General features: G+C 42.4%; 1 protein-coding gene across 5 annotated transcripts in view; it reads left to right on the forward strand.

The window, feature by feature from the left end:
- cdh4 (cadherin 4) overlaps nucleotides 1-24694 on the forward strand; it is a 945608-nt gene that overhangs the window by 904166 nt on the left and 16748 nt on the right. For all 5 annotated transcript variants that reach the window (XM_062979013.1, XM_062979012.1, XM_008110150.3 and 2 more), the window contains exons 11-13: nucleotides 476-618; nucleotides 6562-6795; nucleotides 8791-9024. In XM_062979013.1, coding sequence (XP_062835083.1) covers nucleotides 476-618; nucleotides 6562-6795; nucleotides 8791-9024 — 611 coding nt within the window. The remainder of the gene's footprint in view (nucleotides 1-475; nucleotides 619-6561; nucleotides 6796-8790; nucleotides 9025-24694) is intronic.

Consider the following 24694-nt stretch of genomic DNA (forward strand, 5'->3'; position numbering starts at 1 on the left):
ATCAAATGTACTAGAGACAAGGACCATTTTTCAGTCCCGTATTCCAACAGCAGCCTGCAATGGTTTTCATTAACTTTTATTTTCATCACTGCAAGTTGTGGTTTAGCTTTACTTGCATGCTTTTTATTATTTTACTTTTTTCTGTTTTCTGAGAAATAACACTAAACTGCCACATTTCAGTGTTGTACAGTTCATGTGTGTGCTGATAATAGTTGTTGAGTGTGTGATTTCTGGGTGATTTTTTTTAAAATCCCTAAATAATTTGAGACATTCTGAAGGTTTGGAGTATTCAAAAAGGCTTGGGGCTCTCAAAAAATGATTGAAGCCACATATGGCCGGATCTCCACATTTTCCCTACCCCTGAAGGGGTCTGAAGAGCAAGAATACCAACATGCTAACCCAACCTTATTTTCAAGCCACATTAACTATGTGTCATTGGGAGAGACTGCCATGTATTTATCCTTGCTGTCTGCAGATACTCCAAGCTGTCAGATCCTGCAAACTGGCTGAACATTAATGCCACAAATGGTCAGATCACCACTGCCGCTGTCCTTGATCGTGAGTCAGCCTACATTAAGAACAATGTCTACGAGGCCACGTTCCTGGCAGCTGACAATGGTAGGCCCAAGTTCCACATCGTTCATGCTTCAATAATGCTGTAATGTGATGCATTAACAGGAATGATGCCCTGACAAAGTTGTCAGTATAAGTTAGGGTTTTTTTTTTCAGGTTTAGTAGTTTGAAAAAAACAGAATGAAGGAACAACTTCCATGAAGCTGTAGTGGGACATTGCCAGAGTAAATTAAATGTGTGAAACATTCACAGACTGTGATGAAGGGGAAACTGGGGCAAGCAAGAAACAGACTGGAGAAAATGCGAAGAGTCTCACCATTTGTGGATGACTGGAGACTACAGAAGGAAGGGTCAGGACAAAGGGGTGACCTGCTGTGTGTTACTAGGCTTTATCATATTACAGAGGCATAGAAAGGAATATGTTCCATTAGGAAACCAGGAACAATCAAGAATGAGAGAGAAGGTATTAGATCAAAACTGTCACCTCACAGAACTTGAGGGCTCAAGCAAGACTATCTCGGGAGCAGACGGACCTTCAGCTTGTGAGGTCTATTTTTCATCCATGGAGACCCTCAAGGTTCAGCAAATAGGAGAAAACTTGACAACTTTGATGATGAAATTTTAGACATATTTTTTTCTAAACAAAGGTACAGAATATCTTATCCAGGTTGAATATCCCTCAGCCAGAATTCTGAAATCAAAAATAATCAAAAATCCAATATTGTCCAAATAATAGATAATGACACATTTTCTTTCTGATGTTTCAACTGATACAAACTCCATTTCATGCACAAAAGGAATATAAATATTGTGTGTAAAATAACTTTCAGGCTATGTGTATATGGTGTATATGCAACAGAAATGAATTTTGTGTTTAGACTTTGGTCCCATCTCCAAGATATCTCATTATGTATATGCAAATATTCCAAAATCCAAAACTACTCTGGTCACAAGCATCTTGGATGAGGGATAAATAACACATAAGAGTTCTATGAATATTATGAACTACTAAATAGATAAATAAATGTGTCCTGAGACAAATTGAGTTTGAACTTGCTTTAGACGTGAAGATGATTAAACTGAGATTGTCACATTTTTGGACATATCAGAAGAAGAAGTGACTCACTAGAAAAGATAACAAATACTTGGTAAAGTCAAATTAGACACCGCAGAGAGTATGATTATAAAATCAGAATAACAATGGAATGTGAATTCCCATTTATTTTATGAATGAAAAGGTTTTTTACACATTTTTACAAAGTAAATATACAAAGTAATTTTTTACACAAATCATGCAAGTGATACTGGCATAAATTAAAACTGAATGGACTTTTAACAATGCCCTTTAAATCCCTGGATTGGAAAGCCATGGTAATAAATGGAAGGATAGATATTGAATCTGCCACAATTTAATGTAGTTTGAAGGATATAATGGGAATTAGAGTGTTGCAGTTTGTGAAGGATAGAATCTAATCCATAATGATACCGGAGTTTATGACACTAGATAAAATTCCACATGGATTGTGATAATGTCCATTAAATATACATGGGGATATCCCGAATAGACTTTGCATATTTTGAAAGTTGTAGGTATAATATTACCGTAGTGATTGTATATGATAAATATGTAAAATTTCAGCCCTTGAAAATTGTAGTATCACATGTCAGGAAGTCTTTTCAATCTGTGATATTGATATTTAATTAAACTGAAAATAATTGAAAGGCTTGATCATATAAGAGAAAGTAACTTCTGGTATCCTGATTTTATTACAACCTAGGCTTCAAACTAGTAGTATAATTACACAAGGTTAAAGACTGTAAGGACAAAACTAACAATGCAATATTGGTTGAATATTTATATTGGATATTCACAAAAAACAATTGCTTTTCTACAACTTGAATTAAATCCCATTATTATTGTTTTACAGTTATTTTACAGTAATTTCAGTATTTATGTTCGCTAGGTAGTAGATAACTACTTGAGTAAACAGCTTCTTTCTCCAAACCTAGATGATTAATAACATACTGTCAACCAAGAAGTTGAACAACATGGATGAATTTTGTATTCATTGTGTATTGATCCGGGATGAAGAACTTGGGGAAATAATTGGGTTCAACTCAATGTAACAGCTGGATTTGGAGCAGACCAAAATGACTGCCAACTGAGGGGATGTCATGCCTTTCCTGCTGCAAAATGCCACTGACTTCAGTAATGATCAAACCCACCATGATGGATTGAAATGAATGACAGCAGTAGGGGAAAATAGCACTCTGAAGGCTGCTTGAAATTTTGCCGAACCTTAGAAACAACTTCTGTGAGATCTTGACATCGTAATTGATTACCAGGACCTAGAGTTAGATCCAGACCTAGGCATTCCCCAGAGTAAACTCAATGAAATTGGTGGGGTTTGCACAAATCATGATTAGTTTCAGCCACATTGATTCCAATGTATCTACTTTAAATACTGTATATATACTATGTATAAATCACTCTCATGCATTAGTCAAGGGCAAGATTTGGAGACAAAATTATGAATTTTTGATGTGATCCATTTCAGGGGGGCAGTCACCCCATTTCCCCATCCAGACATTCAGAAAGCCCAGAAGAGGCATTGCAGGGAAGAAAATAGGGAAAGTCAGTGCAAAGTTCCCTTAGAATGGACTACGCTCTTGCCTTTCACCACTTTATTCAGAGAAGGAAATGGTTCCTTTTTAAATAAGAGTTAAGGTACGGAACTTACATTTACTCATAGTTAAGTCAACCCATATTTTTGGGGTTAATTTTTCTAGACTTATACATCAGTATATTTATATGACAGACTCTCAGTTAACTGGCACACATGGGGACTGGTAGATGCCAGATAAATGTAGTTTTTGGTTTCTTGAGAGGTGCTATTAAAATAGACCTAATACTATACCGCATTCTATACCATAAACCCTGTACTGAATTGATATTAATATTGAAATACAGTGATTAAAAGCAAATTAAGACAAACTTAATTTAATGTATTACCTTTTAATTATATTATCCATGTATTTTAACTTTTATTTAAAGTATTATTTCTTTGATTTTTTTTGTGGGAGTTCCAGTTAACTGGGTCTACCAAATAGCATGTATATTCCTTAGCTGAATCATTTATGAATCAAAATATGGCCCTAATTCCTGTTATTTATCTGCACAGAGTAAATATATTCAATCAGTGAGATTTACTTATGTGTTGACTCACTATGTAATCATTGATTGAATAGGTTAGCTCTAGTGAAGATTAACCATAGGATGCTAAAGAGAGTTACAACAGACACACACCAAGTATAGTGTCATAATATTATTGGCTTGAGTGGACAAATTGCTGAAATGATCTGTTACATAAATCTGCCAAAATAAACTCTGCCATTTTGGATATACTTCCCTTGAGACAGTGGGAATGCTAGCTGGGGGATTCTGAGCACTGTAGTCCAAAAATGTAATTTTCCCCAGCAATGTTACTGACAGTGGTTGTGACAGATGGGGTTAACTGTGGGTTTTGCTTTGCTGAGTAGCAAATGCAATAGCTGATCAAGATGGAGAATCCAGAGGAATTTCTGTCCACAGCCAGTAAGCTAAAACAAACATTTCTTCAGTTCCACACCTTGAGGTTGGGAGAGTTAACGTAACAATCATGAGAAAGGGATTGAGAAGCCTTCATCGGGGATTCTGAGGCACCTCGGTTGGCAAAAACAAACAAGAAACGCATGGCAGAAAGCTTTTATAGAAACAGTCAAGAAGCATCAGTGGAGGTTTTGTGGTTTCTCCCTCTTCCTCTTTATTTCACTCTTACATTTTAAAGAAAAACAGCAACAAAGAATTGAGAACACAAGCTTTAAAAACCTACTCAGGCAGGACTGTTGGAGGAAATCATCAGTGTAGAGGCCTGGAACAAAACTGTCTGCAGTTCACTGGGGAAGGAAGATAGAAAGGAAGGAATGAATAGGAATATTGAACACTTTGAAAGAAAACCCGCACTCCACTCTTCCCGGCCCCAGCCCAACTGGAAGAAAGTTATTGAAGCATGCAGGCCTGGAGAGTTGAAGCAACTAGGTAGGGTTTTTGGCAAAAGATTATACAGGACAGTGATGGCTTTTAACCTTTATAAAAGTCAAGCTCAAAGTCAAGAGCTTGATCTGACAACTTATGCGCAGCTGACCATTACTCCAGAGGCTTAGCCATTGATCTCACAAGGCTCCCCATTGTGAAGAAAGACCAATGTGGGGCTGTCAATGTGTCTGGTCTTGAAGCATGCTTTTGAACCTCGAATATTTACCTGACAAGGAGGTGTTTGATGTTTTCAATTGCTTCCATCACTGCAGTATTATGAAACAAGGAAAGCGATAGTTGGCTAATGTCACCGGAAATCATTTATTATGTTAGCACCTGGGATTATAAGGACAGTCCTCATTTGAAAAAGACTGTGGTCCTTCTAGTTAAGCATTCTGTTTCCAATTGAAACAAGCAACAGATGCCTCTTGAAGCATGAATGTAGGACATGTAGTCTTCCTCCACTGTTGCCTCTTTCCACAGCATCTGGCACCTTTGAAGTCTACTGTCACTGAATCAGACTGGGGCATTTGGATTCCCTCAGAATCCCCCAGCTTGCATAATCATTGGCCATGCTAGCTGGCAGACCTAGGGATTTGTAATCCAAAAAAAAAATTTCTGACAGTGAATATGCATCCTAGCTTTTATGAACATAGGAGAACAGTTCATCAAACTAGCCCAGCATTTTCTAGTTTAATGAACTGTAGCTCTCCAAAATTTTTGGATTAAGGTATTCCCATTCTCTGATCCTTTGGGATGGTGATGATATAGCCCAGGAGAAGGTCAAAATGGGAGCATAGCCCTGCCAAATAAAACGTTATTCCCCCCAAATGAATTCTTCTTTCAATTCTGTCATTACTAGCTTTGCAGAAAGTACATTCTGAAATACTGAAAAAAATTCACACTTAGAACTCTAATATTTGTTGCATCCACATTCCCTTGGTTACTTTGCCTGCCACTTTTCTTTGAATGCCTAAACTATAAACTACACCCTGCATTTGCTTAGGACTGGGACGCCCAGTTTCACCGACCTGCATTCAAACAATATGTCTTCTCTAGGAATTTTCTAGGTCCTCCGGATGTTTCTGTATTATAGGGTTCACTATTATGCAGGATTTCCTGTTTCCACTAAGTTTTGGGACATATCCCCTGTGGATATTTTCAAATGCTCAACTGAAGTTTTAAGTTTCTACATTGCAGGAAATTTTGGAATGGAAGGAAATTTTCATGAGGGTGCAGAATTCCTACTGGAGGGATTATGTCTTCATTTCTCCCTCTGTAGGCAAATCCTGGTCCTCCTAATATTGGGCAGTTCTCCTCAGAAAACTGCCTAGGTGAAATCTGTGTAAGCATTTCCTCCTAAGATAACTTTGAATCTTAGAGCTGGAAGGGTCAGCAAGAGATATCTAGTCCAACCCCCTACCAAGCAAGAATATTCAGCTACAGCAGAGGTTGGATGCCCATCCAATCTCTGTTTAAATATCTTCAAAGAAGGAGAGTATACTTTCCCAAGAAGCAGTCTGTTCTTCTATAATCAGTGTAGTATCTTAAGAACTCTCAAAGTAATAAATTTCAGAAGTTGCAAGCAGTGAAATGTATAGTCTGCAAAAGTAATTTTCCCAAGGTCTGAGGTTCCCACAAACTATGGTGTCCACTTTCTGTTCATCACTTTACAAACTCTGTAATTATTAGTTTTTGGTTCTGTTTGTACTAGATTTTGAAGGGAGAATCTCGAATGCTTTAGCCTTTCCACATAAGGGCTATGATCCCCAGGTTTCCACATTGCAGTTGACCTTCTCTTTATTCCTTACTGCTCAGTGGATATTGTGAAGGGCTTGAAAGACCCCTATGCCTCTAATATCCTATGTCAGCCTTAACCATAACTCACTGAAATAATTATGTTCCTAATCTAGGTATCCCTCCAGCCAGTGGCACTGGCACACTCCAAATTTATCTAATTGACATCAATGATAATGCTCCTGAGCTTCAGCCAAAGGATTCACAGATCTGTGAAAGGCCAAACCTGAATGTCATCAACATCACAGCCGCCGATGCTGACATCGATCCAAATGTTGGGCCCTTTGTCTTCGAGCTGCCAAGTGTGCCATCTGCCATTAGGAAGAACTGGACCATTACCCGGCTAAATGGTAAACTGGGCAGGCAACCTCTGGCAGTGTTTGTAACCTAGTTTATTCAAAAGCACCAAAGGGGATCAGTCTTCACACTTTTTGCTTTTAAATATTTTTTTTGAGACTTCAAACTTTTGAACTTATTTTTTGTTTCCCATTCTTTGATCTTTCTTTCTTTCTTTCTTTCTTTCTTTCTTTCTTTCTTTCTTCTCATGCTGTCTGACATTTATAGGCAAGATAGTTAATGACAAATTGCATGGATTGGGCCTTGAGCAGAACTCTTTGGAGCTTTCACTGGCACTCGTCTTCCCCACCCTCTAGGTTTTCATGCAGCTCATAATTACATACAGTTATTGGGACTGAGCGAGGGATAAATCATCTGTAATAGCCCAGGAGGGAAAGCTATTATCAGTCTTCCTTATGTCCCATTTTTATTGTCATGAGCTGCAATCAGGATCAATGATCATTCCTCTGACTCTAATTGCATAAAAGTCACTCTCCTTCTGCACTTTAGCAGAGAAGTAGCTTTGAGGTTGAGAAGATTCTTGGGGACAAGATGGACGGCTGAAATCTACCTCAGCTGAAATCTATCCCTACTAATGGATCCACCTGGTCAGTAAGCCAACCTTCCAAGAAAGGTCCTTGGAAATATTACTATTTTGGACTACACAGCCATACTACCCCAATTCAGTGGCCAGGATCCTGTATCATCATTGTTAACTGATGACCCCCCCCCCCCAAATATTAGCAAATAGCAAGCTGCTGGAGATACCGCTTGGGTACTTACCACAGCTGTTCTTTCCAATGCACCAAGCAACTAGGAGCATGTTGTGGATTATTAATAAATTGGAAGAAACCAAAAGAGTAATCCAGTTCAACTCCCTGCCATGCAGGAACACACAGTGAAAGCGCTCACAACAGATGGCCACCCAATCTCTGTTTAAGAACCTGCAGAGAACAAGACATTATCACCGTCTGAAGCAGTGTATTCCACTGTCAGACATTTCTTACCATCACAAAGTTCTTCCTAATATTCAAGTGGAATCTCTTTTCCCACATATTGGGGAAATAGATTCTTTCCGAATTTCTCCATTCCTTGGTGTCCAGTGATCCAAAAATGTTTTGGCTGAAGCACTGCCAGGCTGAAAAGGGACATGTTTAGGGTCATGTTTGTTCGTTCCTGACCATAAATGTGAATGTCTATTAGTTAGGCTACTGGAAAGCCCACTTTCAGTATAGTAACTGCTTGATAGGATGCTAGCTATTGTGTGTATGTCTGTGTGTATACTTAAGAACATGTTCTTGCACACATGCAAAAAAAAAAACTATTTTTTAAATCTCCAACACTGTTGCTTCCATAGCAGGAAGAAAACTGTAAATTATCCCTGCACACATGCAAGGAGAAAACAGTTGGATATTTACATCACTCATCATTAACCCTGCCAACTTCTGCCATTTCCAAACAGGACACACAGTCCAAAAATACAGACAAGATTCTATAGACTGCATGAATTGTGTCCTTTGTCTATTTTTTCATACATTATTCTGCCTCTCCCAGTTGTGGGGAAAGGGTTCTTTCTTTCTTTTGCCTTCTTTTCTCGTTCCTTCTTTCTTTATCGTTTTTAAAGCATCATGGTTAGTCAAAAACAGAACATCAGAAAATGGTGCTGAAATGTTAAGAAGCACAGATAAGATATTGGGGAACAGGCAAGATAATACAGTCAGCCCTCCAATTGCAAGATTGAGTTTTGCAGCTTTGATTATTTGTGGATTTGATTAAAATATTTTGGATAGTAATCTCTAAGAACTTGACCATAAGATCATGCTTGAGGACCTAAAAATTCCTTGAGAGAGCACCTCTCTATGCTCTCCAGTGCAATTCTGCTGTCAACTTCTGAACTGGAGTTTCCGAGAGAGGTTTCTCTCAAGTAAAAAAAATAGTCACAGGATCTTTACCATGTAGACAAGTTCTAAGTACCTTTGTAAGTATTGTCTCCATTTTGTTCCCTACAGGTGACTATGCTCAACTCAGTTTACGAATATCGTACTTGGAAGCTGGTGTATACGATGTTCCCGTCATTGTAACAGATTCAGGAAACCCCCCGCTGTTTAACATGTCCATCATTAAGGTCAAGGTGTGTCCATGTGATGAGAATGGAGACTGTACCACCATTGGTGCGGTTGCTGCAGCTGGGCTGGGAACCGGAGCCATTATTGCCATCTTGATATGCATCATCATCTTGTTATGTAAGTGCTGTGGTAACATAGCATCTGAGCACATTTCTAAACAAAATCATTCTATTTACACAAAAGGAAGCCACAATATTCAATGATTTAATAACTCTGTGATGAGCCACACTCATCCTTCCCTTTCCTTGATGTGGAGAATAGGCACATGGTACAATACTGGGGCTACAGTGCCTAATATCCATTGCCACTATCAAGATTCCCACAATTACTATTGCCTCCAAAATATGACATAAACTTTGTGGCTTTCTATGATACAGTAGTGTGCCAGTATATCTTCCTGCATTGTATAATTTTGCAGAACAGAATGTCTTTTCCCCTTCCACAAAAGAAGGAAATAATTACCCTTTGCAATTGTGATAGTTTTTGTAAACCCTACATAGGTAAAGGTAAAAGTTTCCCCTGATGTTAAGTCCAGTCATGTCTGACCCTGGGGGTTGGTGCGCATCTCCATTTCTAAGCCAAAAAGCCGGCGTTGTCCGTAGACACCTCCAAGGTCATGTGGTCGGCATGACTGCATGGAGCGCCGTTACCTTCCTGCCGGAGCGGTACCTATTGCTCTATTCACATTTGCATGTTTTCGAACTGCTAGGTTGGCAGAAGCTGGAGCAACAGCGGGCACTCACTCTGCTCCCGGGATTTGAACCTGGGACCTTTCGGTCTGCAAGTTCAGCAGCTCAGTGCTTTAACACACTTCGCCACCGGGGCTCCTACAAACCCTACATACCCAAGGAGAGGGGTTGAAACTCTTATCTTAGAATTCCCAGGTCTCTGGACTCTATAGGAAGAACTGGAAAAGTATTAAGAATTGCTGCCAGTAAATAATAATTTGATTCTATATAACAAATCTTCATATGGTTGCACATTGTTATTGTATGCCTTCAAATCAGGTTTCTGAATTATGACAACTCTAAGGTGACTCCATTACAGGTTTCCTTGGAAAAAAATTGTTCAGAGTGCCATACTCTGAGGTTGAGAGAAGGTGACTTGTCTAAAGTCACACATTTGTTTTCCATGCCTGAGTGGGAATTTGAGCCATGGTCTCCCAGAGACCTAGTCAGTATTCAGACCACTATATAACCGCTTCCTCAGTCTTTGAGCTCACTATCTGAAAAGAGAAGAAAGTAAGGAGTGTTTGGGGGGGTTCTATATAACTGCTGCCTCAGATTTTGAAGTTCCATCTCTGAGGGCAAGTGGCACGCACATGGTGCCACACATAGTCATGTCAATATAAGTTATGAGGGTTATCCAGAAAGTAGATTACGTTTTGGAATTAAAAAATGAACAAAGTATAGGAGAAAACATTTACCATATGCAGTTGAAAGCCAGACCCAAACCCACATCTCACGTAGTCGCCATTCAAATCTAGGCACTTACCATAGCGATGAATTAGCTTTGCAACTCCTTCCCCACTAAATTCTGCCGCTTGCGTCTTCAACCAGTCTGTCACCCCTTCCCGCAGCTGCACAGCGTCGCCAAAACGCTGCGTTGCCAGCCATGCCCCCATTGTTGAAAACAAGTGGTTGAGGACGCAAGCGGCAGAATTTAGTGGGGAAGGAGTTGCAAACCTCATTCATCGCTATGGTAAGTGCCTAAAAGAACAGAGAACCAACAAGAAGAAATGACCAATGGAAATAAAGAGGGCTATAACACTGAGGAAGCATCTTAGAGAATAGTCACCGTCAGGAAAAGACCATACACAAGGGATTCAGAAGTCTTAAGAAATCACTTCCTGCAACATCCTGAGGATAATGGTGATGAAGAGGTGCAAACAGGAGAACAGACGATAAAGACACTACCTGCCAGGGAAGAAGCCAACCTAACTCCAGCAAGAACAGCAATAACAAAAGATCCTGACGGTAAAGGATTCATTGCTCAGAGGTGTAGTGGAAAATGCGTGCCAGCCAGACAAGATGAATCAAGAAGAATGCTGTCTTCCTGCCACACATATCCAGGATGTCACCGGCAAGTTGCCAAAGCTCATCAAGAACATAGAACAGTACCCCTTTCTTCTAATTCATTTGGGCATCAAAGACACTGGAAAAAATACTTTTGAACAAAACACCCTGAGCAGAACCGACTATGAAGCCCTGGGCAGAAAAGTGTAGAGTTTAGAGCACAGGTGGTCTTCTTCCTGATGCTATTAGTGAAAGATGGTATAAGACACATGAAAAAGAAGATACTGCAGGTGAATGATGGCTACACAGATGGTGTTGTTGGAAGAGGTTTAGCAACATTACTAAACATAGGCTCTCCAAAATATTTATGATGTGCCTTGCAGATAATTTCCTCCTTCAAAAGGCGGAGGAAGGAAGAAGTGGATTAGCAATCCTGGACTTGATTCTAATCAATAGGAAGGAGCTGGTTGCTAGAATCAAAGCAGTTGATACTTTAGGGGAAAATAACCATGTAATGCCAGAATTCATGGCTGTGGGAGAAACCAAAGAGGTACAGTCAATCGCAGTCCTTGGACTTCACCATTTCATGAAGCTCAGAAATACTAGGCACAATCCTATTGCTACAGAAGTTAAAGGAAAGACACCCAGCATTTGTGGGATTTCATAAAGAAAGAACTGCAACACAACAAAACCATAATCACAAACAATTTCGTGGAAGACGAATCTTCTGAGAAAGCCCATGTGACTGAACAGTAAACTTGAGGGAGACGTAAAAAAAGAGCATGTATAAAGAATAAAAGGAAATCTGATCCACCAAAAAATCATGCACATGATAGCTCAAACTTGCAGAAATAGTGTAAGTAAAGCTAAAGCTCAAAATGAACTGAGACGGATTTGGCAAGCAAATGACAATAAAGGTGGAGGGAGTGTTCCAATACATCCAAAATAAAAAAGTGACCATCCCCAAATACTTAAGGAATGTTGACAGACTCCATAACATCATTTCTGAGAATTCTTAGAGGACCATGTCCAGAGGAGGGTAACAAATGATCAAAGGTCTGGAGACAATGGGAGTGGCTTAAAGAGCTAAGTCTTTAGCCTGCAGAAGAGAAGGTGGGGAAGAGACATGATAGCCTTGTATAAATGTGTGAAAGGATGTCATAAGGAAGAGGGAGAAGGCTTGTTTTCTGCTGCCCAGTAGACTAGGCCTCAATGGAGCCATGGGTTCAAATTATAGGAAAGGAGACTCCAATTGAACATTAGGAAGAACTTCTTGACTGTAAGCGCTGTTCAACAGTGGAACTCTCTGTCTCAGAGTGTGGTGGACGCTCCTTCCTTGGAGGCTTTTAAACAGAGGCTGGATGACCATCTTCCAGGGGTGCTTTGATGGTGCTTTTCCTTCATGGCAAGGGGTTAGACTAGATGGCCCATGTGGTCTTTTCCAACTCTGATTCTTGCCCAGAAAATCTTGTAATATGTTTGTCTTAGCCTTAAGTCAGAAAAGTTTTGAAGGCAATTGGGAAAATAAAGGATTTGTCTGCCTTCAGATGCCCCCCCCCCCACCACAAAGCACAGAGCACAAAATCCTGAAAAATATCTAGATATGCAGAAGCCAGAAAACTCTTATCCAAAAAAGGCAAAATCCGAGCCTACTTACCTTTTATTTCTCGCTTTCCAAGAGCTATTGCAGTTTTACTCACTCAACTGAGGACAAGAGGACCGGACAGCTAATTACAGCCTCCATATGTCAACTGGCTGCCCTAACTTCTTTCTAGCAAAAAGAAATTATTTTCTGATAGTACCATATTTCTGTAACACTTTTCCGCCTGCTCTATCTGGCATATGTAACTTTTATCTCTGACCAAAAATGAGAAAAGAAAACACCTGGAAGGGAGAAGAAATAGGTTTAAAAAGAAAAAAAGCTCTCATGTATTTATGTCGACTATTCAGACCTTTTTCTTCCCTTGTCTCTCACAACAAGTAAAGTGCCTGATGTGTGAAAACTACATTATAATAGCCCCTTTTTAAAAAAGAATGGTGGGAGGGTTGGCTACGTCCATAGGAGAACTGTTCCATTAATGCTTTTACAGCTACCTTAAGACAGAGAATTTCAAAATGCCAATAGCAGATGCAGCTTGAACTATTTGTTAAATGTGCATCTGAACAAAAAGCTCTGTCATTGCTTTAAGATCTGTTTTCACTCTGCATGTTATTTTGGGGAAATCTTTTGTTTTCTCCCATTACATCGCCTCCACTTTTCTGATGTTTTTTTCTCAAGAGTCTTCAGAGTAGCAGTTTGGACCTCAAGCAGTGATGATCCCTAAGATGGTTTGAGTGCATACAGTTTGGGCGGGGGAGCAGAAGTGAAAATATACAGAAAGGATCAAGTCCCCATGGTTTCAGTGCCTCCCATATAGATTCTCTCTCTGACCTGCAGGAAGAGTTTGTCTTCAGGCCAAGTTCATGTCTGTGTTCAATTTCCTCTGCTCACCATGGATTTTGTTCAGATTTGTTGTTGTTGCTATTGTTGTTGTTTTGCAACTTATTTCTCAAACCAGTTTTAAACAAGATGCTTGGGGTTTTGGAAGGTCTATGTATCAGATTTCCATGAGGTTCGTTCTTTAGCACAAAATGCCATTTTGAAGGGCTTTTGAGTTTTGTTTGGAAAGACTAGGCTGAATGAAATGTGTCATTTCAGTACAAGCAGATCTTTCACTGCACTGATTCCTCTATTCAAATCAAAGAACCAGATTTTCCTTTCTTATAGCACTCTACATTCTTCTTTGGGTTCTTGAAAGTGTCCTTTCTGACAAGTCCGCCTATTGAACTAAATGCTTCCCTCCTTTCTCCCATTTTATCCCTTACTTCTGCTTGATGCTCATCAAAACGTTACTATTTTTATGGGATCTCAAGCTGACTAATTTATAGCAATCCTGTTCAACAAGATTTATCGAGAGAAGGTTTGCCATTGCCATCCTCTGAGGGTGAAAGAATATTACTTGGCCAAGGCTACCTATTGAGTTTCCATGGCTGAGCAGGGATTCCAACTAACACTCCCAGAGTGTTAGTCCAACACTCATAGAATCATAGAATAGTAGAGTTGGAAGAGACCTCATGGGCCATCCAGTCCAACCCCCTGCCAAGAAGCAGGAAATTTCATTCAAAGCACCCCCCACAGATGGCCATCCAGCCTCTGCTTAAAAGCCTCCAAAGAAGGAGCCTCCACCACTCAAACCAATACAGTGCACTGCTCTGTTGGGATATTATGCATGCATACATTCCCTTATATAAATGGCTGCCCATGGCTGAACAGGAATCAGACCTCCCTCACTCAGAGTCCTAGTCTAACGCTTAATCCTCACTATAGGTCTCCATTTTCTAAAATGCTTGGGACATGAAACTTTTCTGATTTCAGGTGGGGTTTCTTTTGGGGGGGGGGGGTGGAATGACTATATTCACATATACATAGTGAATGAGGGATAGAAGGAAAGGGGGTTAGTCGCATGTTCAGTGTTGTCAAACTCCCTCTTAAGGAGCCCCTGCTCCACCACTACTAGTAATCCAATAGAGGAAGGAAAAAGTGAAGTGCAGGAGGACTTGTGCTTATACAAAGCCCATACACTGCCTGGCTGTCAGTATACTTTCTGTCCTTTTAACAAAGTAGCTGGAAAGAGTAAAAAACAAAGTCACATATGGACACTCCACCCTACCTCCCAAAATTAAATCTGGAACAAGAGACTGCAAGTGAAAAAGATCTTCCTATCTCAAGTTCCATTTTTCACCACCAATATGAGCCTAGGATAACTGCAGAGCATTAAAAAGACAATTAGAATGACAATGAATGTAAAAAAAATGCGCGTTTGTAATAAAACCCATAATTTGAAACAGGATAATGGATTTGAAAATGGAAAATGGATTCTCTTAAATCAAATGTCTTTCAGCTGTATTTAATTTCAGTCAACAGAATTTTCTCAAGTGTTTAAATCATACTTTAGACTTTGATTTATATGGGGAGCCCGAAAAAGTAAAAAAGACATTTTGTGGTTTATTGCTTCAGTTGCTTCATATGCACATTTTTACTATGTTAAAAAATGGCATTAGGGAACTGTATTATGTTCAACAGTCTTAGAAAGCAGATGTATATTTATTGCTCATTATCACCCCATCACTATAAAATTAACATGTTTATATTAAAATTGTATTGAAAATAGAACTGCTTATTTTGTAAATGTACATCCAGTTGTCCCTTTCTCAGGGGTCTTTATATTTGAATGCTTGAACATTCAGTCATTCTAAGTGAAAATTATATGTTCTTACACATATAAAGTGCTACTGAAGTTGTGCTTTCTCTCATACAGAAATACATATGTATACACCTGTGTGCTTCACCTTTTCTCAGACTGCTTTTTAAAGCCCAGTTTCTGTTCCATCCTGATCTTTTAGATTTTTTTTTTTTTGCAAAAGTTGGAAAATTCTTCCAAAATGAATTCTTCCCCCATTTTTCTGGCCCAATTCTACAGGTATAACTCTTTTCACCTGAGTTTATATAGTGATCTGTGTCAGCTCACCACAGCCGCTCCTGAATGAACACACGAGACTCTCTGTGTTATCACCAGAAACTTTTACTGTAGGAAACATGAACATCAAAAAAGCCAAGAATGGGAGGCTCCGGCCAACCATCCTTTATATACCCTCCCCCTCATTTGAAAAGTCTCTTCCCGCTCAGCAAAACCCCGCGCAAATTCCCCGCCAAGTCCAGCAGCCGTTTCTTCTCCGAGTCCTGAGCCGCAGGTGTCTTATCAATGTCAGTGACCCTGAAACTCAGAGCCACATCCAGGCTCTAGTAGCAGGGTTCTGACATGGCGTCCTCCTCCCCTTCGTCCTGGAAGGAAAAGATTAAACACAACTATTGTTCTCCGCTGTCCAGAGTTCCTTTATACTTTTTTAACAGGCTGCAATGGAATACCGGGTGTACCTTTCCTAGGTCCTTGGGTAGCCTCAGCTCATAGGTCACTTCGTTTATTCTTTTTGCTACCCTGAACGGCCCTATATAGCGTGGAGCCAATTTTTTAGATGGGAACCCCAATTTCAGGTTTTTTGTGCTCAGCCAAACCAGATCCCCTTCGCCCAATTTGTCCCCCTCTCGGCGCCTACGATCGGCAAAGAGCTTGTACTTCTTTTGTGTTTCCCGCAATGCCTCCACCACGGTCTGCCACCCTTGCTTAATTTTGGCCGGCCATTCCTTGTCGGTCTGGCCCTCTCCTTCCTTCCACTCGGGTAGCCTGGGGAAAGGTGCCACCTCCTGTCCGTATACTATTTTGAATGGGGCACGACCTGTGGCCGAATGTACGGCCCCGTTAAAAGCCATCTCAGCAAACGGTAGAAGGTCCGCCCAATCGTCCTGTCTATAATTGGTGTACATCCTCAAGAATTGGCACAGTGTCTGTTGGGTACGTTCGACCCCCCCGTTGGTTGCGGGATGAAAAGCCGAGCTCAGGTTCCTTTCTGCTCCTAACAGCTGTAAGAATTTTCCCCAAAATTTTGCAGTAAATTGGACTCCCCGGTCGCTAATTATTTTGTCGGGACACCCATGTAGGCGATATACATGCTTCACATACAAATCAGCAAGTTTTTCAGCTGAGGGGAGTTTCGGCAGGGCCACAAAGTGTGCCTGTTTTGAGAATAGGTCCAATATTGTCCAAATGTATCTGTGGCCTCTGCTGGGGGGTAGTTCGCCTACAAAATCCATGGCCACGCATTCCCATGGCCTCATGGGCTCCACCACCTTCTGCAATAGCCCCTGGGGCTTCCCCGGTGGTGTTTTTCCCTCTGCACATAATTCACACTGCGTGACGTACCCCCTGGCGTCTTTCCTCATTCCGGGCCACCAGCATTGTTTGGCCAACAGTTTAATAGTCCTGGTGGGGCCTAGATGACCCGCACCCTTGTTATCGTGGCACTTCCTTAACATTTCTCGTCTTAAACATTCAGGAATATACAATTTCTTATTTACAAACACCAAATCCCCACACAATTCTCCCTTTTCCTTGTTAGTTTGTAACCATTTGTCCATTCCATACGCTCGCTTCAACTCTTCCTCCCATATTTCTCCTCCCCCCGTGGAAATGGCAGTACGTTTGTTTTCTTTGGCCGCTTGTGCTCGAGTTAGTACTGCCAGGCCCCACTGCTTATCTAGGAACAGGCTCCCTTCAGATTCCTGAATTCCTCCCCCGTGCTGAGGCATCCGAGAGAGAGCGTCAGCGAGTATGTTATGTTTCCCCTGGAAGAATCTGAGTCTGAAATCAAAACGGCTGAAATATTGGGCCCATCTAATTTGCTTCGCTGATAGTTTACGAGGGGATCTTAGATACTGTAAATTTCTATGATCAGTCCACACCTCAAACGGTGTTCCACTTCCTTCCAGAAAGTGTCTCCAGCACTCTAGTGCTTTTAGAATCGCTAAGGCTTCTCTCTCCCAAATCGGCCAGTTTTTTTCTGTATCGCTAAACTTTTTTGACAGATAGCCACATGGCTTCAGGTTCCCCCCCTCGTCTTTCTGCAGCAGAACTGCCCCATATGCCCGGTCTGACGCATCGCAATGTAGTACAAAGGCCTTAGACATATCAGGGTGCTGTAGGACAGGTTCCTCAGTAAAACGCTTTTTAAGGGCTTCGAAAGCTTCCTGGCATTCTATTGTCCATGTCAGTTTGGCCCCTGGGGCCTTCACTTTGGCTGTTTCTCCCCTGCCTTTAGTTTTTAACAAATCCGTTAATGGCAAAGTGAGGCGCGCAAAGTCCTTGATAAATGTTCTATAGAAGTTTGCGAACCCTAGGAAGGATTGCAGCTGCTTCCGTGTTTTGGGGGCTTCCCACCCCCTCACGTCTTCCACCTTCGCAGGGTCCATCGCCACTCCCTGGGAGGAAATCCTATACCCCAGAAAGTCTATCTGGTCTTTATTGAACTCGCACTTGGCAAGCTTCGCATACAGTTTCGCTTCCCTCAACTTTTGTAGGACTTCCCTGACTAGTTCTACGTGTTGTTCCTTAGTTCGAGACATTATCAATATGTCATCTAAAAAAATAAAGACTCCCTTGTACAACAATGGATGCAATACTTCGTTGATTAATTGCATGAACGCGGCCCCTCCCCCGCACAAACCGAAGGGGAGCACACGATAATTGAATAATCCGAATGCGCAGGAGAAGGCCGTCTTCCACCTGTCCTCTGGTTTGATCTGCAATTTATGGTAGGCCTCAATTAAGTCCAATTTAGTGAATATCTGTCCTTCCGATAACTGGGCGATCAAGTCCTTCACTAAGGGTAGGGGGTATTTATTTACAGTACTGATTGCATTTAGGCCCCTGTAGTCAATGCAGAGCCTCAGCGTTTGGTCCTTTTTCCGCCTGAACAACACAGGCGCCCCTAGAGGGGAATTTGAAGGCTCTATGAAACCCCTCGCTAGGTTTTTATCAATGTATTTTCTCAGTTCCTCCTTTTCCCTAGCTGACATCGGGTATATTTTTGCCTTGGGAAGCTCTGCTCCTGGGACTAGCTCTATTTTCACTTCAACTCTCCGCTTCGGTGGGAAATTGTCTGCTTCCTTCTCATCAAACACGTCCACAAAATCCCGATACTCTGGGGGTAATTTATCTGCCAGTTCTGCTATTCTGATAGAGTCTTCCTCCCCCCTTTTCCCTGGCTCCCTCTCAACTTCCTGGCTCCCTTCTTCCAAATTCATCCTGAAGATCATGCTCTTATCCTCCCAGTTGATTTGCGGGTTGGCCTGCCCCAGCCACGGCATGCCTAGTATAACATTATAGCTGGCTATTTGTGATATCACAAATGACATCTTTCCTTCCCAACTCCCTATCTTACACTTTACATCTTCGGCACTGTACTTAGCTAACGATCCCGATGCTGTGGATCCGTCCAACTGCGAAAAAGCTATTGGGGATTCTAGGTTCGTTCTTTCGCATCCCAATCCCTCGGCTAATTCAGGGGAGATGATGTTCCTGGAACATCCACAATCCACAAATGCTTTGCAGGTTGCTTGTTTGCTGCCATTTTCAAGCTGAATGGGGACCACTATCATAGCTTTGTCCTGACTTACCAACCCCCCCGAGTGGTGCCTCATCGGTGGTTCTTCCTCGGCGCGTTTTCCTGCCACGGCTCTGGGTTTGGGCTGGCCTCCGCCTTCCCCTTTTCTCTGCCAGCACTCGGCAGCCCTGTGGCCCAACCGGCCGCACACGAAGCAGCCACTCCTGCTGGCGCTCACGTTCCCTGTCGGCTCCGTTCTCCTCCCGGCTGGGGCTGATCCCTCCTTCCGGCTCCCCTCTTTCATCTGCGGCCGCTGCTGTAGCCCTCCTCGGTGCCTCCTCGCCTGGGCCAGCGATGTCTCGACGCGCCCCGCCAGCTGAATCCATCCGCGCAGTGTGTCAGGCTCATCACGATGCACCGCCCAGGAGAGGATCTCCCGCCTGAGACCCTCTTTGAAGAGTTCTATCTTTGTTACTGCAGACCATTCCGGCACCTTTTCGGCGAGGCATTGGAACTCCTCCGCATACTCAGATACCGACCTCTGCCCCTGGGAGACGGTCTTCAACTTCTCCCTCGCCCGGATCTGCTCCAGTGGATCTCGGAAACGGGTCTCCAGGGCCCCCATAAAGCGTCGGAGTGACCCCAGACATGGGTCGCGCCGCGCGTGCAGCTGAACGTACCAGCTGGCCGCTCCCCTCTTCAACACTGCACCAATGGCCCGTATCCGGCTGGATTCCGTTCTAAAAGTGTGAGCATTGTCCTCCATATAGCCCCTCACCGTGGTCAGGAAAAAATCCAGTTCAGAGGACTCTCCCCCAAACTCGATCCTTAGTTCCTCTCGTCTCGGTAGGGGTCCCTGTGGTGGCAATCCCCAATTCTCCGCCCGTCGCAAGCCCCCTTGCGGACCAGTGGGCCCCGCTGCTGTTTCTCTTGGCCCTGTGCCACGCCCGGCATTCGCCAGGGGCACCAGGGTCTCAGCTGGGAGCGTAGCTGGGATTCTCGGAGGCTTTTCCCCTTCGTCGTCACTCTCCTCCACCCGCGTCAGGCTTGTTTGGGTCTTGGGCCGGGCGCCGGGCTCCTTTCGCATTTCCCTTCCCTTCGGTGCTGGGAGGTCTGCAAAGCCCTGGCTGCTTCCCACGCTCACGTCCCACATTGAGCCAGCCCGAAGTTCCCTTCCTCTCTCTGGCTCCGCCAAAAACGCCAGGCGCTCCATCGCCCTCGACATCACTGCCAGGGTGGTCTCCATCGCCGACATCCTCTCCTCCAGAAACACCATCCTTTGTGGGCCTGGGGAAGGTGAACCTTCCTCTCCTCCGGTGCTGTCTCCCCGCACCACTCCACGCCTCTGGGTTACCCCATTTGGCTGGGCATAAGCGGTGGATGACGCCAGGGCCGCCAGCTGGTGGAACTCAGCGTCCGGCTCGGGAGTGGCCCTTTCCGACCTTCCTCCTCCTGCGCCCAAGAGCTCTTCATCCTCCACTTGCATGTTACACCTCACCGCTACAGCGGGATGGTGTCCGTATTCTTGGCTTAGTGTCAGCTCACCACAGCCGCTCCTGAATGAACACACGAGACTCTCTGTGTTATCACCAGAAACTTTTACTGTAGGAAACATGAACATCAAAAAAGCCAAGAATGGGAGGCTCCGGCCAACCATCCTTTATATACCCTCCCCCTCATTTGAAAAGTCTCTTCCCGCTCAGCAAAACCCCGCGCAAATTCCCCGCCAAGTCCAGCAGCCGTTTCTTCTCCGAGTCCTGAGCCGCAGGTGTCTTATCAATGTCAGTGACCCTGAAACTCAGAGCCACATCCAGGCTCTAGTAGCAGGGTTCTGACAGATCTGATTGTGTATTCCTCCATAGCAGGGAGTTGGATTAGATGGCCTTTGTGATCTCTTCCAACTCTGTTTTTTAGGATATTGCCCCAGCGTGTATTGTTAGGAGGTGAAGGGAGAGACCAACAGAAATCCTAATTCAAGAGCCAGTCTGGTATAGTGGCTTGGCTGATAGACTGGTGTTACAGGAGTTCAAGTTCAAATCCCAACTCAACTATGTAAAAACCACTGAGTATCCTTAGACAAGTCATATCCTCTCAGCCTCAGGAAAAGACATTAGGAAATCTCTGAAAACAGATGGCTAAACAACCCTTAGGTAGGGACAAAGTCATACTTCAAAACAAACATGTAGCAAATAATTAATCTCTAACAGTTATTTCTTCTCCAAGTATGAGGATTTGAGCAGGTTCTTATCAGAAACAAACAAACAAATGTCTTACCTATCTTAAAATGTGTTAAACACAGAGAACATGCTCCAGTAAATTACTCTCCCTTACAAGCTGAGCAAACCAGTCTCCCAATTGGTCAGTGAAGTTATAACCATGAGTTCCCACCAAATTAGAGCCTATGGTGTATTAATTCTGCAGAATTAATTCAGTTTGACACCACTTTAACTGCCATGGCTCAATGCTATGGTTATAATTTTACAAAGTTTATCAAAGAATGCTGTTGTCTCTCAAAATGGGAAATCTCAGGATTCCATAGCATTGAGCCATGGCAGTTAAAGTGGTCTCAAATTGCATTAATTCTACAATGTAGATGCACCCTAGGAAAGGGTCGAGTTAGTATAGCCCCCCAATCCATTTTGAGCATGCCCTGGGATTCCCGCCGTCCTTAGCCCTCCCAACATTGGGTAGAGCTTTCTAAAATCCTGCCTACAATATAGTTTCTAGTGCTCCTCAGACTTCTAAGAAGCATTGGCAACCATTTTGCTGTCATAAGTATCTCACCTAAGTTAGCCCCAGAGATATCTTTTTTTCCAGATAGAAGGTCCACTAAGGCTAGATCCTGGAATGTCTCGTGGACTTTGTCACCATCAACATGCAGAGTGTGGGCCCCCTAAGACTAGATCCCAGAATGTCTCCTTAGATATTGTTAAATCAATCAGTAGACTGATTGAACCACTTTCAGTGGTTATTTGCCTTCAGAGGTAATTGAGGACTCTCCTCTGTTCAGAGGCTTCATTAGCCTCCTTTCCCTGATATATCACAGACTGTCCCCTTAGGAAAGATCCCTTCCTGAATGAGCAAGAACAAGAGTACCCAGCCAAGGTTATTAACTCCAGGAGGCACCATAGCACATTGCAATGCTTTAATAAGTGGGCAGAAACCAAGCAATGCAATGAATGAGAAAGCTGGGAAGAGTTGCGGGTCTATATGCCTGGCCCATGCTCTGTCACCAAGTGCCAAACTTTGATGGTGGACACTTTCCTGGTGGCAATACTGAAGTAACATCCAGTTCTTGGTCCTTTAAGACTGTAGATCAGAAGACACACTCTTTTTCCTCCAGACAACAGATTACATTTTATTTATTTATTTATTTATTTATTTACAGTATTTATATTCCACTCTTCTCACCCCGAAGGGGACTCAGGGCGGATTACAATGAACACATATATGGCAAACATTCAATGCCAACAAACAAACAACATATATAGACAGACACAGAGGCATTTAACTTTTTTTTCCCAGCTTCACGATTCCGGCCACCAGGGGAGCTGTTGCTTCACTGTCCACTAGTGGCTGTACTTCCTCATTCCTTTCCTCGTGTTTTGCTGGCAGTTTTATGATGTTGTAAATTAGTTAAATTAGCCTCCCACATAAAGCATACCTAAATTTCCCTAATTGACAGATGCAACTGTCTTTCGGGGCTGCATAGGTCAACAGCAAGCCGGGCTATTTAATGGTCGGGGGCTTAATCCGACCCGGGCTTCGAACTCATGACCTCTCGGTCAGTAGTGATTTATTGCAGCTGGTTACTAGCCAGCTGCGCCACAGCCCGGCCCTGCTACTGGCCCTTAAAGGAGATACTTCAGATTGAACTTTGAATCTTTTGCATGGAAACTATGTTTTGCCACTGATATATCGTTTCCTGAACCATAGCAACACAGCTATTTCTGTTAGAAACTAATCTGCTCAGCATTCAATCCTCTTGAGATGGCGCTTGGTGGCAAACTCAACTTTCACACTGCATAGTGTTTGAAATAGTTAATACAGAATATTTATAGAGACTTTAAAATGAATTGTATTTTTCTTCTTCTCCTCCCACCTCTTTTCAGAGCATTTCAAGACCCTGCATGGCCCCTTACTAAGATTACACTTGGTAGCAAACCCAAGGTTTATATTTCTCTTCCCATATTGTGTAGCCGTTGTTTACATTTATATTCAGCTTTACTTGCCATTATCACAAGGCTGTATTCACAGTTATCTTTCTCCCTGCTTTATTTTCATAACTACTTTCTGTAGTAAAGGCTGGTTAGTGACTGATATAAGGTCTCTCACCACATGTAATGACTCAGAATGTACTAAAAACTAGTCCTGCCAAGTCATCCAGAATTCTAACCACTACACCATGAATACTCTCCTGCACAGCACCTCTCCTATCTAGATTAGGTGTGAATCCACACTACACAACATATAGCAGTTTGATCCAGCTTTAACTCCCACATCTCAATTCTACATAATCTTGGAACTTGTAGTTCAGTGGGGAACTAAGACTTCTCTACTACAGAGCCCTAGTCCACTTTACTGAAGTATAACAAAGAATTCTAAGTAGATCTCCCCAAATATGAATCCCAATATTTCATAGGATGAAGCCTTGTGAATGTAAGTGGTATCAAAGTAATATAACTATCTAATGTGGATACAGTGAGAGGCTGAGGAACAGCAGCTTCATGACTATGTGGTCATTTGAGCCAAGATCTCACATGTCCTAGTTGAACACTATAGCAAAACACAGACTCTGACTAATTTGTTCCTAAGAGACAGAAAATGATAGGGCAACTTGCTACAGTGAAAGCAAATATCATCCATTTAATTTCGCTAAAGACTTCTTCAGGCAAAACAAAGAGTGAAAGAAATATTATCTTGCCCAGGGAAACCAAATCTGCCGTTCTTCAGTTTGCTTTCCTCCACTCAACAAAAACCCACCAGCCTTCTCAGTAAAGAGTTCAAAGATGATCAGATTTGCTTTCCAAGTAAGGCAGCTGAACGAGTATCTCAGAGCATTTGTTAATGTGATTTTGAAAATACAGAAAGCCCATAAAAAGGAGGAGAATAAGTCCAAATTGGATTATATGAGCTAATGTTTTATCCAGCCTCTGTTGCATTCCTTCTGAGAGAATCGCACATCATTAAAATGAAATTAGCCCAGCTGCAACATCTTGCAGATTCAAAAGGATTTATTCTACCCAGAGAGGGGGGCTAGGATGGGGAGAGAAGCACTACTAAAATAGCTGGCCCCATGACTGGTTTGAAGAAGTTGAAGTCACTTTTCAAATGATTTTGGAGATTCAAAGCAATTATTTTTTTAAAAAAAATAGCCTCCTGAAGTGTTGTGCTTATGACAGACTTTTTCATAAGGATGGAATACAATTCAGAGTACCACTCAACATAAGAGACCTGAATGCAGTTTCTAATTCAGCCAGAGACATCCTCAGGACCATTTCATACATTTTCTGACACTGAGGCCACCTCGGTGCACAAATTCTCTCATATTTGGACATGGATTGCTTATTCAAAACAACAGAACACCGCCGATCAAATTAAAGCAATCCTAGAAAGAAGGAGGGTGAATCTCTCCCCTCAAAGAAAGCCTTTCCTCTAAGCAACAGACTCCTGCAATTTATTTCCCTGCAGCTCCAGTTTCTTAATACATTAACTTGGAAAAGTGGGATCTCTAG

Source organism: Anolis carolinensis, chromosome 4 (assembly GCF_035594765.1).
Source record: "Anolis carolinensis isolate JA03-04 chromosome 4, rAnoCar3.1.pri, whole genome shotgun sequence".
Lineage (NCBI taxonomy): Eukaryota > Metazoa > Chordata > Lepidosauria > Squamata > Dactyloidae > Anolis > Anolis carolinensis.